This window comes from Triticum urartu, chromosome 7 (assembly GCF_003073215.2).
Source record: "Triticum urartu cultivar G1812 chromosome 7, Tu2.1, whole genome shotgun sequence".
NCBI classification, from domain to species: domain Eukaryota; kingdom Viridiplantae; phylum Streptophyta; class Magnoliopsida; order Poales; family Poaceae; genus Triticum; species Triticum urartu.
The window spans coordinates 154,142,821-154,159,719 of NC_053028.1; the positions used below are offsets into that span (position 1 = coordinate 154,142,821).

Sequence of the window (16,899 nt, forward strand, 5' to 3'; positions counted from 1 at the left end):
CATTGGGCGACTACACAAGAATAGTTTCACGCATGACAAACTTTAATATAGGATGCCCAGTGCTTTCGTGTTCAAATACGAAGGACTTTACTGAAAGCACCGGGCGATTGCACAAAGATAGCCCCCCGCTTGATGAACTTTAATCCCGCATACCCGGTGTGTTCGTGTACAAACATGAAGGACTTTAAATAATTCATTGGGCGACTGCACAAGGATAGTTTCCCGCATGACAAACTTTAATATAGGATGTCCGGTGCTTTCGTGTTCAAATACGAAGGACTTTACTGAAACCACCGGGCGATTGCACAAAGATAGTTCCCCCTTTGATGAACTTTAATCCCGCATACCCGGTGCGTTCGTGTACAAACATGAAGGTCTTCAGATAATTCATTGGGCGACTGCACAAGGATAGTTTCCCGCATGACAAACTTTAATATAGGATGCCCGGTGCTTTCATGTTCAAACACGAAGGACTTTACTGAAAGCACCGGGCGATTGCACAAAGATAGTCCCTCGCTTGATGAACTTTAATCCCGCATACCTGGTGTGTTCGTGTACAAACATGAAGGACTTTAGATAATTCATTGGGCGACTGCACAAGGATAGTTTCCCGCATGACAAACTTTAATATAGGATGCCTGGTGCTTTCGTGTTCAAACACGAAGGACTTTACTGAAAGCACCAAGCGATTGCACAAAGATAGTCCCCCACTTAATGAACTTTAATCCTACATACCCGGTGTGTTCGTGTACAAAACATGAATGACTTCACATAATTCACTGGGCGACTGCACAAGGATAGTTTCCCACATGACAAACTTTAATATAGAATGCCCGGTGCTTTCGTGTTCAAACAGGAAGGACTTTACTGAAAGCACCGAGCGATTGCACAAAGATAGTCCCCGCTTGATGAACTTTAATCTCGCATACCCGGTGCGTTCGTGTACAAACATGAAGGATTTTAGATGATTTATTGGGCGACTGCACAAGGATAGTTTCCCGCATGACATACTTTAATATAGGATGCCCGGTGCTTTCGTGTTCAAACACGAAGGACTTTAGTGAAAGCACCGGGCGATTGCACAAAGATAGTCCCCGCTTGATGAACTTTAATCCCGCATACCCGGTGCGTTCGTGTACAAACATGAAGGACTTTAGATAATTCATTGGGTGGCTGCACAAGGATAGTTTTCCGCATGACAAACTTTAATATAGGATGCCCGGTGCTTTCGTGTTCAAATACGAAGGACTTTACTAAAAGAACCGGGCGATTGCACAAAGATAGTCCTATTGGATTATGGATGGGCTTAGGCCCATATAAGACACTAATCCCTGGTTAATCTTGAGGCCCATGTATGAGATGGCAGGTGGTGGGAAGTTTAGTCCCACCTTGCTAGTTGAGGAGAGTTGAGACCCCTTTATAAGGGCTGCTCTACCACTTGCCATTGGGAGCTTGGGAAGAGGAGTGGTACATGCGCGCTCCTCCTCCTCCGCCGCCCGTCTCACCACGCCTCGTCACGACGCGCGCACCATGGGTTTCGGATTGCGGGAATGAGCCGAGCCGAAGCTTATTTTTGCCGCTCAGGAATGAATTAATTAATCAGGGATTAATTAACGAGTCGCTAACATGTGGGCCATTGTCCAAGACGTGGGATTAATTAACGAGTCGCTAACATGTGGGCCATTGTCCAAGACGTTGGACTGTGGGCTCACTTGCATTGCCGGGATTCGTCGACCCCTTGCTGGGACCCTCGTTGCCGTGATTCGTCGACCCCTTGCCGGGGTGCGACGCTTGCCGGGAACAACGACTCCCTTGCCGGGAGTGGGCCGACTCAGTCGTGGGCCCCCGCAAGGCCCACGACTTTCTTCCTTACGGACTATATAAGAAGGCTCTGGCCAGTGAAGTAACCTAGTTCGGTTCAGGGGCGAGCCCACGTTGTGCCAGCAGGTAGCACAGGACACCGGGTAAAAAATGTCTTACATTATACCTATAGAGCCCATGTACCCTGGGACACCCCTAATTTTTCTAGAGGGACACCCGTACAACTCCACCCAGCACAACTCAAGTGCAGCCCAGCGCGTGACGAAGGCCCAGTCCAACCTGTCTAATGCGCGCAGTGGATCGATCGATCAATAGATCCATACGTGATTTCCTATTCGTCCGCTACATGCTGCGCTCTGGGCCCTTGACCTTTGGCTTTCGTCTGTATCCCCCCGTACGCCGTACTCGCCGCCTATCGCCATATCACGGCGAGTCGTCGAATCAGCGGAGAAAAGAAGGAACAGGTACGCTGCATCAGTCCCCAAACCCAATGAGGTCTGCCTCAGCCTCTATTGCATATCCGGTTCTAATTATTGCTTTTTTCTCTAACCCTAGGGAATTAGGGCTACTGAATAAGACTAAATATTTTGATTGTATTGGGTAATTGGACTATTTTAAATAATTTCGCACCGAGTGGAGACCAATATTGCAACACTCTAGGACGGCAGCACAATATCAAATAATTTTTATGTTACAACCGTGCAATTGCAATTCAAGTATTCTGTGTGTACACATGATTCATAGTTCTTTTCTTCCTTGCAAATTTTAATTATTTGAATAAATTACAAATTTCAGGTGAAGCTCGGTTTATTGAAAGGTTTCTAAAAAAGAGGAGAACCTCAGTGCAAGATGAAAATGTTGGTCTGTCACACGAACATAATCAGAATGATGTCTCTTTCTCGCCACCATCAGATGGACAAAGTAATGCCTCACCGCACGAACCGGATTAATGTCCCACCCCGCCATCACCACATGGACAAAATAATGCCTCCAGATATGGAGTTCTGCCAATAATACAAGGAATTCATTTCAAGCTGAAGAAGAGATCAATTGGGAAGGAAAAAAAATTGATCGAGGTAAAAGGAGAAGCATTGATGAGTACCATCCAAATCAGCAAGATTTGGTAAGAAGGAAATATTTGGCCAATGAGCCTTCTCAACCTTGTACTTATTCTTAAGTGGATTGTTCTAATGATGTTATTGATTGGTTGCTTCAAGAATTTGATAATAGCTTCACGGAGAAAAATTATGAACTGCTTGTTTGCTCGGCGACTTTGAGCCCAAATGAATTATTTCGTGATTTCAACATAGTGCATTTGATGAGTCTTGCTAAATTTTATCCAAAATATTTTGATGATGGAGAACTCAGGGACCTTAGACATCACCTTCATCTTTACATTGTTGTGTCCGAGCAAGATGATCGCTCCTCTGGTTTAAGTAATATTTGTGAGCTCTCTCGAAAAACGGAGACAAGAAAACATGTTGTCTATCCCTTGGTTTATCAGACTTATTATTGCACAACTGTAATTAATATTTTTCTAAGTGGTTTTGCTTCTTTTGATTTGTAGGCAATCAAGATCTAGTGTTGCATTTTCTTGTCATCGGTGATACTTTATCTAGAATCTGGACACTTCTGTTCTTCTTCAACGTTCAATTTCCTGCTATCAACTAATATTTCAAGTGAAACTCTTTATTTTAGATCTCTCGTAAGCATATTCAACGTTATATTGTATTCTTGGTATATTGTTTGTTATAAGTGTGTTACTTTTATCTACATAATTACATGAGATCGACATATATGTGATAGAGATGGGACCCCGGGTCATTTTTGTCCTGGGTCCGCCCCCGGTTCGGTTGACTCACTCCCTCTCGTGTGACCTAGCCGTCATCTACTGTTCCTCACTCTGTGCTGCCCCCGGCGATCCCATCCCGACGACCGCGTGCACGGCCGGTCGGGAGAGCAGGTGCCTCCGGAACCCTGTCATTCGAGATCCTGCCTGGGAGAACGGCAATGAGGTTTTTGGGGAGCGTCTCGACGCGACTGCTCCCGATCCGTCCCCAACTCTGTTCACCTCTGCTTCCACTACTTCCTCTGCATCGACACCATGGCCGACGACGCCGCCGCTAAGAAGAAGGCCACGGACGACGCCGAGGTTGCTGCTGCAGCCGCCGCGCTGGCCAGGCCAACCGGAGGGTATGATCTATTCATCCCTCGTTTACTCATACTTATGCTAGCCATATATGTGCTGCTCATAGAAGGTTCGATTCTATGTTCTGTACGTGCTAATATGCTTAGGTATTGCTATGAGATGCATGCCTTTTATGCCATACTTACTGCTTACTCGTGGATAAGTCTAATCGGAAAAGTGCTAATATTTCCAACAAGTCCCCCACTTAATGAACTTTAGTCCTGCATACCCGGTGCGTTCGTGTACAAACACGAAGGACTTTACATAATTCACTCGGCGACTGCACAAGGATAGATCCCCGCATGACAAACTTTAAGATAGCATGTCTGGTGCTTTCGTGTTCAAACACGAAGGACTTTTCTGAAAGCACCGAACACTCATATGGTGTTCGACGAAGGACTTTTCCTTACAGTGTGGTTATTCATCTAGAGGGCATTTATATAACAATTTCTTGAAAACTTCCATTCATTGGGCTTTTTGGATACTAACCTTTATATCACATATCACCGTGGATGCATGCCTCTTGCTCTCGACCACCAGTAACTTTAATGCTATAGTGATTGGTCATGTTAGTCAGGCTCTTTAGAAACAAATTCTACAATGATCGCGATGTCTACGACAAAAGGCCTGCAACTAAGGATATAAACTGCCAAGGTAGAAGTCCGAGTTGGATCTCATCAACTTCAACTACAAATCATGAAGCGCTGGCATGTCCAAAATATTATAATACTATCTTCATTCCAAGGTAGAAGAACTTCAACTACAAAGGATTCGTAGCGCCACCTTTAACTACAAATTGAAGTTTCGGATTTTGCACAGAGTCAGCCCAGTTTAAGTTTGATCAAGCCTATTAAAAAATATTAACATCTGAAGCATCAAATTAGTTTCATTAGATTCTTTACGGACTATTTTTTATTTGTCGTAGAAATAGATATATCTAGATATATTTTAGTTTTAGATATATCTATTTTTATCTATTTCTCCGACAAATATTTCCGTATATAGTAACAATATACGGAAAATACACAGGAGCTCTTGGGTGCTCCACAGCCCTATATAAAAATTAATCATAAAAAATACTCAAAAATAAAAAAAAATCTGAATTTTGGGATACTAAATTTGGGTCCCCGATCTACTTCCGTGTGAAATGTTATGAAAAAATACCAAACGTATCTGTGGCGAACGAAATACTGTGCGCTGTGCAGCAACTTGAGATCACCGCACATTTGATGGTACGGCCAAAAAAATACCAAAAAGCGTCTTGGCTAGCAAAGTGCGCTGCGAAGCAAGCCAGCGTAGAGCTATTGGGTTCAAGTGAACCCAATGAATTTTGCTTGATACGTTTGTATTTATACGTATTTACGCGACGTGAACCCAGTAAAATATCTTGTCTGACCCCAACAAATATATCTCACGTGGAACAAAGGGCCCAAAGGCAACAGCCCACTAATCCATTCACATGCCTAAACCATGAGTCCGTGAGTCACGCAAACATGCAGCCACACGCGGCACGCCTCATCTATCGTCTGTTTTTTTTTTCATCATTCGTCTTTTCGTTTCTTTGACTCCCATCTCGCCTCTTCGTGTTGCTTGGCGACTCGGCCACCGCCGCATGACCACGGCAAGCAGGCAGCCACAGATCGACATCGGCAACAATTAAATCCCAAAAGTTGAGGTAATTAGATTGCATTGCCGCATCTTCTCTCTCTCTCTTGTCTATGTTCTATCTGATGACCTAATAGCCCAATACAACAATGATTGTTTTGCCCTAGTCTTATAAAGAAATCCATGCACTTTGATTGATCTACTTTATGGAGCGGTATTTTTCAAAGGGAAATCGGTCACTAGATCAAGATAATGATATAGGCACATCGAGGTCATCAATTAGACCTAGGCAAAGTGCATCGAATGTCACTGCAGTTAAGTCTCCTGAAGCCTACTATTCATACAGAAATTAACTTAGATGAGTTGCCTTATGATACGGATGATCGAATGAGAATTTCGAAGTACACAAGAAACCCAAAGAAGCAAGATGAGAGAAGGTGCAAATATTTAACAAGGGGACCTTATAGGCCATCGTCTGATTTTGATTATCCACAGAGGAAGATTGGAGATACTCAATGAAGATTTAATCTAGATTGTTGATGAGTAGTGTCCTTGACTTGAGTATAATGATAAAGTGAATTAGGCCTTCTTCGGCTACCTTTTCAAAAATTACGACGAGGGATAAGCTGGGACTGGTGCGTTTGCAATTAACGGCTAGAACGGTTGGAACAAGAAAAGCAGACTATATACTCATGAGGGTAAGGGTAGTGTTATTAGCTTTCATAATGTAATAGTAGAAAGATGTGTTGCTTTGATGAATCAAGTTCAGTCAATTCAGGTTGCTCTTGATAAGCAAACTGACCGAGATACTTGTTGCATTAAGGCTTAACTTTTTGAGGCCATGATGAGTCAAAAGAGTCAAAAAATAAGGAAATTTTTCAAGAGTTGGTACATACTTTGGCAAACCAAAATAAAGCTATATGAAATATAGGTCTGGAGTGAATCCAATGGACAAATTTTCTGGCTCCGTCCCTGGAAGCAACTTGACTGCACAAGGTGATACGGCCAAAGCATGGGCGAGATGCATGTCAGTCATAAAGCTGGTGCCCATTTAAAAATGAGATGACACACTGGTGGTGGAGTGTCCAAGGGTGACAAGGGATGCATCTACCGGGGGAGGAGCTATCTGTTCATCACATGCATGGTAGAATCCATGGCAATTTATGCGGCACACTGAAAACAGCTGCGATCGAAGAACTTTCGGCATCGCGATCGAAGAACTTTATATCTAACATAACAAAAATATGTGATACGAGATAATCATCGAAGGATTAAACAACTGCGTGTCCGGTGCTAACTAACAAGCTGGATGGTTCGTAACAAACATTATTTCATGGGCTTGCATGCTACCGAAACACGAGCATAGAAGGATAAAGAGAAGCGCAGTACGGTGAGAGAGGAATCCATAGGTCGTGGCACTACAAGACACGTTGTCAGATGAATCTATAGGACAGTGGCCCCGCATCAGTTCAAATACAACCTCTTATACGCACGATAGAATAGCACATGATCAGGAAATACAGTGCATGCTGACAACATGGTGGGGCAGGACGATTAGACAGCACCCTGAATCGACGGCAGAGATATAAGTTGTGCGCGCAACTAGTTAGGATAAATTCACATCCGAGCCATGGTTGGTTGGAGACTATGGCGCGCGGGCGCGGCCGGAGGCGGCGCAGCGGGTCAACGGGGTCTCCGAGAGCGCCCTCGTGGGCTCCTGACCACCGGCTCTTCTTCACTATTCACGAGCAGGCCATCAAAAGCCCAACAAGCCGAGGAAGTAGAGGCCCATTTACAAGGTGATTGCTGGCCAGGCTGGCCTTTCTTCCTTTTCTAAATGCCGGTCCGTTTCCCCTTTTCTTTTCCTGCCGTGCTCTCTTTTTTAGAAAAAAATGGTTTCTACTGGTTCCATTTTTTAAATAAAATTCAACCAACTTGTTTTCACTTCCAAGTTACCAGCGGAAAGTGGAGTACCTCCTCAAGTACCACAGCAGCACAATAGCATCAAATCTGAGCTGAAACATTAATGATTTATGGAATGAAATAGTGATGAAAACATTTAAAATAGCAATGACACATAAATGAAATTGTATAGAAGAGCTTTTTTTTAAATAATACTTTTAGAACTCAGCCCAACTATGAAAAGTAATTTAACAAAATAAAATGATCTGAAACTTATTTCAAAACTCCAAAAATAGAAATGAAACCTGAATGAAATAGTATTGATATCCAAACGAAAAAACATACTCCCTCCATCCGAAAATACATGTCATCAAAATAGATAGAAAGAGATGTATCTAGATACATCCTCCTTTATCTATTTTGATGACAAGTATTTCCGAACGGAGGGAGTACAATATAGTCAGTTGTCCATTTTGATCCATTCGAACAATGGGTCGAGGCTGATATCCAAATGAAATATTACCGATATCCAATAAACATGCAATAGTACCGATATCCAACTGAAATAGTACCGATAGTAATAAAAACATGCAAGGAAAAAAATTGAATTTGAAAAAATTCAAACATGTCTAAAACTGATTTTAATTTGAAGATTTAAATATCATGAGTACTAATATTTTGTCAACCGGACATTTTTTCAAAAGATATAATTGATACAAACTATATAATCAAATTAAAAAAACATGGGTGAATGAGATAAATACTCCTCCCTCCGTCCTAAAATAAATGACTCAATTTTGTATTAACTTTAGCTCCCTCTGTCCCAAAATAAGTGACTCAACTACATTTTTACTTCAAACATAACCACTAGTCACTCTGTTGCGGGGTCTCCTCGCTAGCTAGTTGTCCCACACGTCACAGAGCTGGCTAAGAAAGTCGGCTGAATTGAAATAGAAAGCCTTTTTTGACTGATCAAACCTCGGTTGGCAAGACAACATGAGTTGGCAGCTCGAGAGCGACGGCCGGCCGGAGCCCAACGGAGGACGACCATGTGTCGCCGTTGGAACTCTCTGGTCGCTTCACCGGCGAGACACCTGTGCCCTTTGGCTCCTTTGTTTACTGCTACTTTTTACTAATAATAAAGCGTCGCGATTCACTCACGGTCACGGGTTAGGTTTGATTCTCCGCAAACTCGAAGGATCAACCGAGCAGCACAACGTGCATCGTACTCCACTACTCACTGCCTGAAACCGTGCCTACCGTTCGTACTGTACGCCCGAATCACGTGACGGAACCGCCCGCTTCAACGTCGTGCGTACTTGACAGATCGTGGGGTCACGAACTCGTCACGACGGGCGCTCAAGTGCTGCCATAATGGACGCCGACCGCATCTCGCTTTCTCCTGTTGCGGCGTTAGCGTCCCCGTGACACGGCGCCGCTGTAGCCGTCGGCGCAAAGCTGGACCGTCGATCGCTCGCGCACGGACGGAGAAAACGCGAGTAGTACGTGCTCCTGTTTGGCGCCCTTTCCACCCTCCCGTCGACGCTCGGCACGCCACGCGCCCCACCCCTCCGTGCCACGCCACCGCGCGCCCACGAATCCGCACCACGCGGCGGCGCCACACGCCCCTGCCCCGCCTCCCCAACTACCTCGTCGACGCTCCACTCCGCTCCCGTCCCCTCCAGCCCGCCCAGTGCTCCTCTGCCCTGTCACAGAATCCCGCAGATTCCCCTGAACCCGGCGAGGGCGAGCAGAGCAACCCCCGCCATGGCCGCGGCGATCCTCCGCCGCCTCAGCCCGGCCGCCGCCCAGCGCGCGTCCCCGCTGCTGCCGCTGGCCCGCGCGGTCTCCGACTCCACGGAGCCGCTCACCGTGGAGACCTCGGTCCCCTTCACGTCCCACATCGTGGACCCGCCGTCGCGCGACGTGTCCACCACCCCGCGCGAGCTCGCCGCGGCCTTCCGCGACATGGCGCTCATGCGGCGCGCGGAGATCGCCGCCGACTCGCTCTACAAGGCCAAGCTCATCCGGGGCTTCTGCCACCTCTACGACGGCCAGGAGGCGGTCGCCGTGGGCATGGAGGCCGCCATCACCCGCCGCGACGCCATCATCACCGCCTACCGCGACCACTGCCTCTACCTCGCCCGCGGGGGCGACCTCGTCGCGGCCTTCGCCGAGCTCATGGGCCGCGTCGGCGGCTGCTCCAGGGGCAAGGGCGGCTCCATGCACTTCTACAAGAAGGACGCCAACTTCTACGGCGGGCACGGCATCGTCGGCGCGCAGGTGCCCCTCGGCTGCGGCCTCGCCTTCGCGCAGCGGTACCGGAAGGAGGGCACCGTCACCTTCGACCTCTACGGCGACGGCGCCGCCAACCAGGGCCAGCTCTTCGAGGCGCTCAACATGGCCGCGCTCTGGAAGCTGCCCGTCATACTCGTCTGCGAGAACAACCACTGTCAGTGCTTCTTCAGACTCTTCAGATTCTTCAGAGTGTTCGTCAGTGCAATTTCCAGTTATAATTAATTAACTGTTGGATTTGTTCAGATGGGATGGGGACGGCCGAGTGGAAGGCCTCCAAGAGCCCCGCGTACTACAAGCGCGGGGACTATGTGCCCGGATTGAAGGTACAGACTCGGACTCTTGTCAGTTTGGTTTACCTTAGAGTTGCTGTCCATATGAAATGAACTGCTCAATTGACGTTGATGAGAACTTTAAATGCAATTTTATTTGAACTGAATGCAATTTTGTTTTCGGTGCTTTGTTACACCGTTATCTTTCATGTTGCCATATGGATTATATGATGAAACAGAGCAGCTAATCGTTCTGATTTTCGCGTCCTCTTGGACTACCGAATACCACACTATGTTTGTATTTGTCAGATTCAGTTGTTCTTATAGATGAACAGCACACCACCTAGTATCAGCTTGAGACTGAATAGGTTCAGTTGTTCTTTCATTGAAGTGTCCTGTTTCCAGTGAAAATTTTGAAGCTGGATGCTGGTCGTGGATTTTCATTATTTAATACCTTGTGTTTGATGCAGGTTGATGGGATGGATTTTCTTGCGGTGAAGCAGGCTTGTAAATTTGCCAAAGAACATGTTCTTGAAAATGGACCGATTGTAAGTATTCAGGAAACTTGTCACTCTGACTAGATCCTGTGCGTGTGTGTACTTCTCGGGATCCATCGGGGATGGATTGGGTCAGAAATTCAAATACGCTGCTGGTTGATAATTCCTCTGTTGGATTGGTTCGACACTAATAGCTAGCAACCGTTGATAATTTTGAATTTTCATGTGTCTTTCTGGTGCTAGCTTAAGATTGACTGCTGCCCTGCTTCAGTAATGCCCTACTAGATTAGCTGGTATGTACAGGTTCAGTGTTGATAGCTAGTTGACACATTAAGAGCATGCCATTTTTGTTATTGTTCACACTGTATTGTTGTTCATTTAGCTTCTGGGGGGGGGGGGGGGGGGGGGGGGGGCGTACCCTTGTGTAGTTTTTGTACTTGTGAGATCCATCAAATTGGTTTTGCATGGCTAGGGGAGGTGTTTCTGTTTTTTCTACCTGTTATGATTTATATGGATTTTAAAGAATGAACCACAGATATGCACACTGTCTATTATAGTGGATCACTCTATATTTGGTCACCATGAACAAAACAAAAAGAGAGGAAAGTTCACCCATGTTACAAGTTGTTGATTGTTTGTCTGGCTTCTCGTGCTTTTATGTTAGTGAATCTCCCCCTTCCCTGGGAAGTGCTGATTTTGCACCTGCGATCTTGTGTACCAAGTGTAATCATACTCAGTGTACTTCTAATTGTCTAGTTTCTCAATTGGCCATTAAAAGAGCATGATAGAATTTTCATTCTGGTTATAAAATGCGATGTTACATGTTGTAGTAACTTTTTCCCTGTAGATTATATTTTGGAAGATAGCTACTGGGTAACATGTTTTTGTGTATTCTCCTGGTGTTTTAGATTCTTGAGATGGACACATACAGATACCATGGTCATTCTATGTCAGATCCAGGCAGCACTTACCGCACTAGAGATGAGATTGCAGGAATAAGACAGGTCAAGATTGCTGGCAACTCTCTGCTTGAATTTTGTGTTCTACCAAAGATTGACCTTCTGAGCTTAGTTGTTTGTCATGATATAACAGGAGCGTGATCCAATTGAGCGGGTCAGAAAGCTATTATTGACCCATGACTTGGCAACAGTCCAGGAGCTCAAGGTATGGCACTGTAACTAGAAAAAATTAAGTATCAGAAAGCATATGACCTAGAATGATATCTCATAGTATCTGTTTTGGTGGATTGCACAATGCAGAAAATCTTAAGTAGCTGCATGCTCTTTTTTTCACTGTGACAATCTATTCTTTCTTCTAGGACATGGAGAAGGAAATCAGGAAGGAAGTTGACACTGCAATTGCCAAAGCAAAGGTATGAAATGCAGCTACACGTCTGATGTCTTAAAAGTTATTCAATTTATTTGAAATAATTGTGCTCATGAGGTGCCTTGTACAATTCAATACCTGCAGGAAAGCCCGATGCCAGATACGTCCGAGCTGTTCAAGAATGTATATGTCAATGACTGCGGTCTGGAGGTAAGCAGATGCCAATGATGATATGCTTCAGTATTATTTTTCATATAGAACCGATTCATGTATGTCATATTTTCAAAATGTGAAATCACACTATTATTCCAAGTGCCTTACTGAGATCATACCTCATTTGACAATGGAGTAGACTTGACAGTTCCAATTTAGCTTCGAGTAACCTTCTGAACTGTATATGATAATGCATCTTAACTAACCAACTCTTCGCCATGATGCAGTCTTTTGGGGTGGACAGGAAGGTGGTGAGAACCGTTCTTCCGTAGGCTGCCAAACGAGAAGCTTGGCTCTGTCAGACTGTTCGCCTGGTGTATGATACGTAGTTAGCTGTATTGTGGACGTTTCTGTCACTAAATAAGTCTGTATATAGAGACGCATGAACAATCGGACTCTGTACCGCATTGTGCTAGTCATTTCCCTGTCTATTGTGGATCTCAATTGGGCTATGCAGCTTAATTTTTGGTGTCGTCTGCTTAAGGCATTCTGTCGATTAACAGATCATGCAAATCTGATGACCGATGACGAAATGAGTTACTTTGCAAGATGCAGTTGATTTGTACCACCTTCATTCCATAATTGGATAATTGAAGTTCTCGATTTGTCTCAAGTCGAACTTGTTTAAGTTTGTTCCAGTTGATAGAAAAATATGTTATCATCTAGAACATGAAATTAGTCTCTTGAAATTCTTTATGCCATATATTTTCGTATTGTTCTGTATTTGGTGTTGTAAATCATAGGAAATTTTTCTATAGAGTTGGTCCAACTTGGACAAACTTACCTAAAAAGGGATTTCCCTGCCTTTGTATTACAAAGGAACCAACACCGATCACATAGCAATTGCTTGGGCGAGAAGCACAACAAGCCAAAAGAAAAGAGAAAGAATAAAGAAGAAGAAAGAAATGCCAACAACGGCAACTCGACAAAGTACGGATAACCCGTGAACGCTGCGCCCTTCGGAATCGACCTACCACAGACCAAGACTTCGATCTACCGTGTACCAAGCAACACCTCCAAAAAGGGATGCGACCTCAACGACGCTGCTGCCCGAAAGTGTCCTAGAGTTTCTTCTAACACGCGAAACGGAGTGAGGCATGGATACCTTCAACACCCTTCAGGAAGGGATGGCGGCACCTGTAGATGTCACCACATCGGAGCCGGAAGAGCCGGCAAGAGATTTCTCCCGCACTCCAAACCCCACAGTCCAACCGGGTCGAAGCCGACCAGCCCCCTCACCGCCCGCCAGCATGCACCACAACGGTCTTGACGTCACCCACGCCGCCTCGCTGAGATCACCACCACGAGACCAAGAGCATAGAGAGAGATGCACCAGGTGACAGGAGCAGCAACATCGAAGTCGCGCGAGAGAGAACTATCTCCACCGCCGTCGTGCGGGAGGCCCGTGCCTCCGACACCGTCGCGGTCGCAGTCCGTACGCGGCAACAGTGCATACCGGGTCACCCCTGGCCCGGCCAGGCCCAAATCAGGCCCGCAAAGCCCCGCCGGCCACGCTGCAGCAGGGCGGCACCAGCACCGCCAACAGCCACCCGCCCATCAACGCTTCCCGCCTCCCGGAAGCCACGCAAACGACCCTCCCCGTCGCCGGCCCGCTCAGACCCAGATGGGGCCCGAAGGGCCTAGATCTGGGCCCAGCGGGCATCGCCAGATCACGCCGCCGCGTCACTCCGCCGCCAACGGCAGCGCCGCCGCCCAGTAGATCGACCACACCAAGCCGGAGAGCCCCGCCGCCGCCCAGTAGATCGCCCATCACCACGCTGGAGAGCCCCGCCGCCGCCTAGTAGATCGCCCATCACCACGCCGGAGAGCCCCGCCGCCGCCTAGGAGCACCTCGCGGAGCCGCCCCGCCCCGCGTCAGCGCAACCCGAGAGGGGAATATCCAGCGGCCTCCACCGCCAGCGCCGAATGCCAGCAACGGCGGCAAGGAGGGAGGGAAGGGGGAGGGCTCAGGGAGGAGGCACAGAGGGGCGCGGCCGATCGCTCGCAGGGTCGACGAGGCCGCGAGAGCCGTGATTGCCTTTGGACAAACTTAGAACTCCAGTTATTTTTTGAATCTGAGTGAGTATGTAGTACACCAGTACTCTGGCTGTTCTTAGAGGTTAAATCATGATTTTCGATGCTAGTATGTCACCACGAGCAATGCTAGGTTCACGGGATCAACGGACTGGCTAATGTGAGTGCTTGGGATTGAAAGTTGTGGATGAGACTAGTCGGAAAGATTAAGTAAAACCTCCATAATCGTCCGCGCGTGTAGGTTTATTGATGTCCGTGAGAGTTATTCTTTTGTACACCCCTTAAGATAAGAAAGTTTACGACTTACGGTGTATATCATGGTGAAGATTACAACTTGCCCCTTTGGTTAAAAGGGCAGTTTAGTACATTTAGTTTTGAGATAAAATGCACAATTGGCAATCAACATTGCCTGCAAGCAGAACTGAACGAGATTCAAGTGAAATTAAGAATGGATGTCTGGATGTTCGGTTTTCCGCAAACTGGATCCAAATAAGGGGGAACTTTGTGGGAGTTCTGACAATCATCTGGTTAATTAGAAGCCACTACGTATCCCTCATTTCTCTCAGTATGGAGCGCGAAAAGTCGTTGCTCACTGTTTTTTTCCTTTGCATTAGCGGAAGGCTTTGAAACCTCCTAACATGTTTGGCGGAAGCCACTTTATTTAATTTCTTTCAACTACTAATCCTTACATTAGCACACACGCACACCCTATCCTTATGAGCACCTTCGAAAGACTGAGCCGGCATATCATCTTGAGATTTTACGAAGTCATCAGGATTTGAACCTTGGTGGGTTGGGGATACCACTGTCCACCTAACCATCTCAACCAGAGGTTGGTTCGCTACATTAGCAGTGCTAGTACGTGATATTTTTCATGCATGTGAAAGGCTTCCGTGGTGAATAGGTTCGGCCGAACCACCCATATAGCTTTTTTTGTAGGGTTACCACCATATAGCTGGCGCCCGGGTCGTGTTCCCCACTCCAGGGCAGGCCCGTCGGGTTCTTGCCGGGGCGTGTAGTTTTTTTTTGAGAAAATATGCTTGTATTCAAATAATAAAATAATACAAAGTCCTTAATCCATACAAGTGCACTCTAACACATGAACAAATATCAAAATAATAAAGGGCGCCCTAAAACAATCAGTAAAATACAAAGATCTCTGGAGCTCTATGTCATCATCCCTAAAACGTACGATAAGACCTCTGCAACACACGCATCTGCAATTAGACCTAAGCAGACCATCATCTTCAATTATGATATAATCGTCGCCGCGCTGCTCCTCCTTTTCTTCACTCCCGCACCGAAAAGATATGGACATACATATGCATCCAACACGCCTGCACTAGCCTTCGCCATCTGCGGCTTTGAGTATCGATGTATGTGCCCCTTCCAGATGGAAGAGAACTTGAATCCAGTTCCGACGCTGCAGTCGCGCCAACTACTCGAGCAAACCAGGATATCCCTCCAATAGCATCACAAAGAAGGAGGAAGAGACGCAACATGAAATCATACCGACGATGAGGAAGAAGAATCTCTGTCTCCACACAATCATCACCCATCCGAGGACCAACCAAGCCAGTACCGGTTGACCTCCAGACACCATAGCCCGCGACCTTGATGAGATCCGGGGATCCCTTACCCTGTTGGCTCCTAAACGAAGGCAAGAGCCCTGCCTTAACGAGAATGGAGACACGACTGCGCCGCAGCAGCCTCGGCGGCAACTCCCTCAATCTTAACCCTATTGAGAACCCATTCAACACACAAATGAGGTCCCCCCTTTCTCCCGCCGCCGGAGCGGCTGACGGAGAGAGAGGGAACCAGGAGCGGCGCTGGCGGCTCGCAAAGGGAACCCGCGGTTGCTTTCTTTCCGCCTCGTGACGATCCTGTTTCTCCGGAGGCAGTTCACGCTGGATGGCTCGATTCCGATCGGGGCCATTTTTTGGTTGTGCCGGGCCGTGTAGTTGCTTGGCAGTGCCATCGATGCAATCGATGCAAACTGACGCTGTCTCACAAGACTCGGGATAGAAGATAGAGATGACAAGTACGACAATGTAGTCACCAAGAGTAACAATCAATCCCGGCTGGGATTGTGCATTTCTTATTAGACTAAACAATATTTTACTCATGCAAGGCCGGGATTGCCTGGGATGTGTAAATACAGGGTATCAAATTCAGAGATTTAGGGCGTGTTTGGATGCTCTCCGCTCCTCAACTCCACTCCTGGAGTTGGTGGAGACACCGAACAGGTAAATTCCGTGGAGTAGAAAACGGGGAGTGGAGCTGGTTACTGGTGAGAAATGTGGAGCTGCTATTTCTGAGATCTCAGATCCTTATATCAAGGAGTTGATAAGATTTACGAAGAAACTGCCACCGCTAAGTTTTTTGAGAAACCGCTAAGGACCTGTTTGGTTTCAATAAGTCAGGTGACTTAAAACCAGTGACTTATAAGTCATGTCTGTTTGGTTATCACCTGACTTATAAATCACCTGAGCACACCCTCCCACCTTGTTTTTTTATGTAAAGATGGTGGGACTCATGCAAAAGGGGATGACTTATAAGTTTTAAGCTGGGTGAAGCAACTTATGACTTATAAGTTGGCGTGACTTATAAGTTAGGTCTGTTTGACAAAATAAATCACCTTTTGCACTTTTCGATTTATAAGTTGATGACTTATTTAGAACCAAATAGGGGCCTAAGTGAAAACGGTCCGCGTGCCCATGCCAACTCGCTCGTTCCTGGTCCCCTG

At 46.4% G+C, this 16,899-nt stretch overlaps 1 protein-coding gene across 1 annotated transcript; it reads left to right on the top strand.

The window, feature by feature from the left end:
- Positions 1-9,070: 9,070 nt before the first annotated feature.
- Positions 9,071-12,732, top strand: LOC125523132 (pyruvate dehydrogenase E1 component subunit alpha-2, mitochondrial). Its single transcript, XM_048688183.1, has 8 exons — positions 9,071-9,968; positions 10,058-10,137; positions 10,554-10,631; positions 11,489-11,584; positions 11,673-11,744; positions 11,899-11,952; positions 12,051-12,116; positions 12,347-12,732. The coding sequence occupies exons 1-8, from the start codon at positions 9,284-9,286 to the stop codon at positions 12,389-12,391; spliced, it is 1,176 nt and encodes a 391-aa protein (XP_048544140.1). The 5' UTR covers positions 9,071-9,283; the 3' UTR covers positions 12,392-12,732.
- Positions 12,733-16,899: the final 4,167 nt, after the last annotated feature.

Bases quoted from the DNA above. Each gene is read 5' to 3' on its own strand.
- LOC125523132 (XM_048688183.1), top strand. From the start codon at position 9,284: ATGGCCGCGGCGATCCTCCGCCGCCTCAGCCCGGCCGCCGCCCAGCGC. The intron at 10,632-11,488 runs GTAAGTATTCAG...CTGGTGTTTTAG, and splicing joins TTCTTGAAAATGGACCGATT to ATTCTTGAGATGGACACATA. The intron at 12,117-12,346 runs GTAAGCAGATGC...GCCATGATGCAG, and splicing joins TCAATGACTGCGGTCTGGAG to TCTTTTGGGGTGGACAGGAA.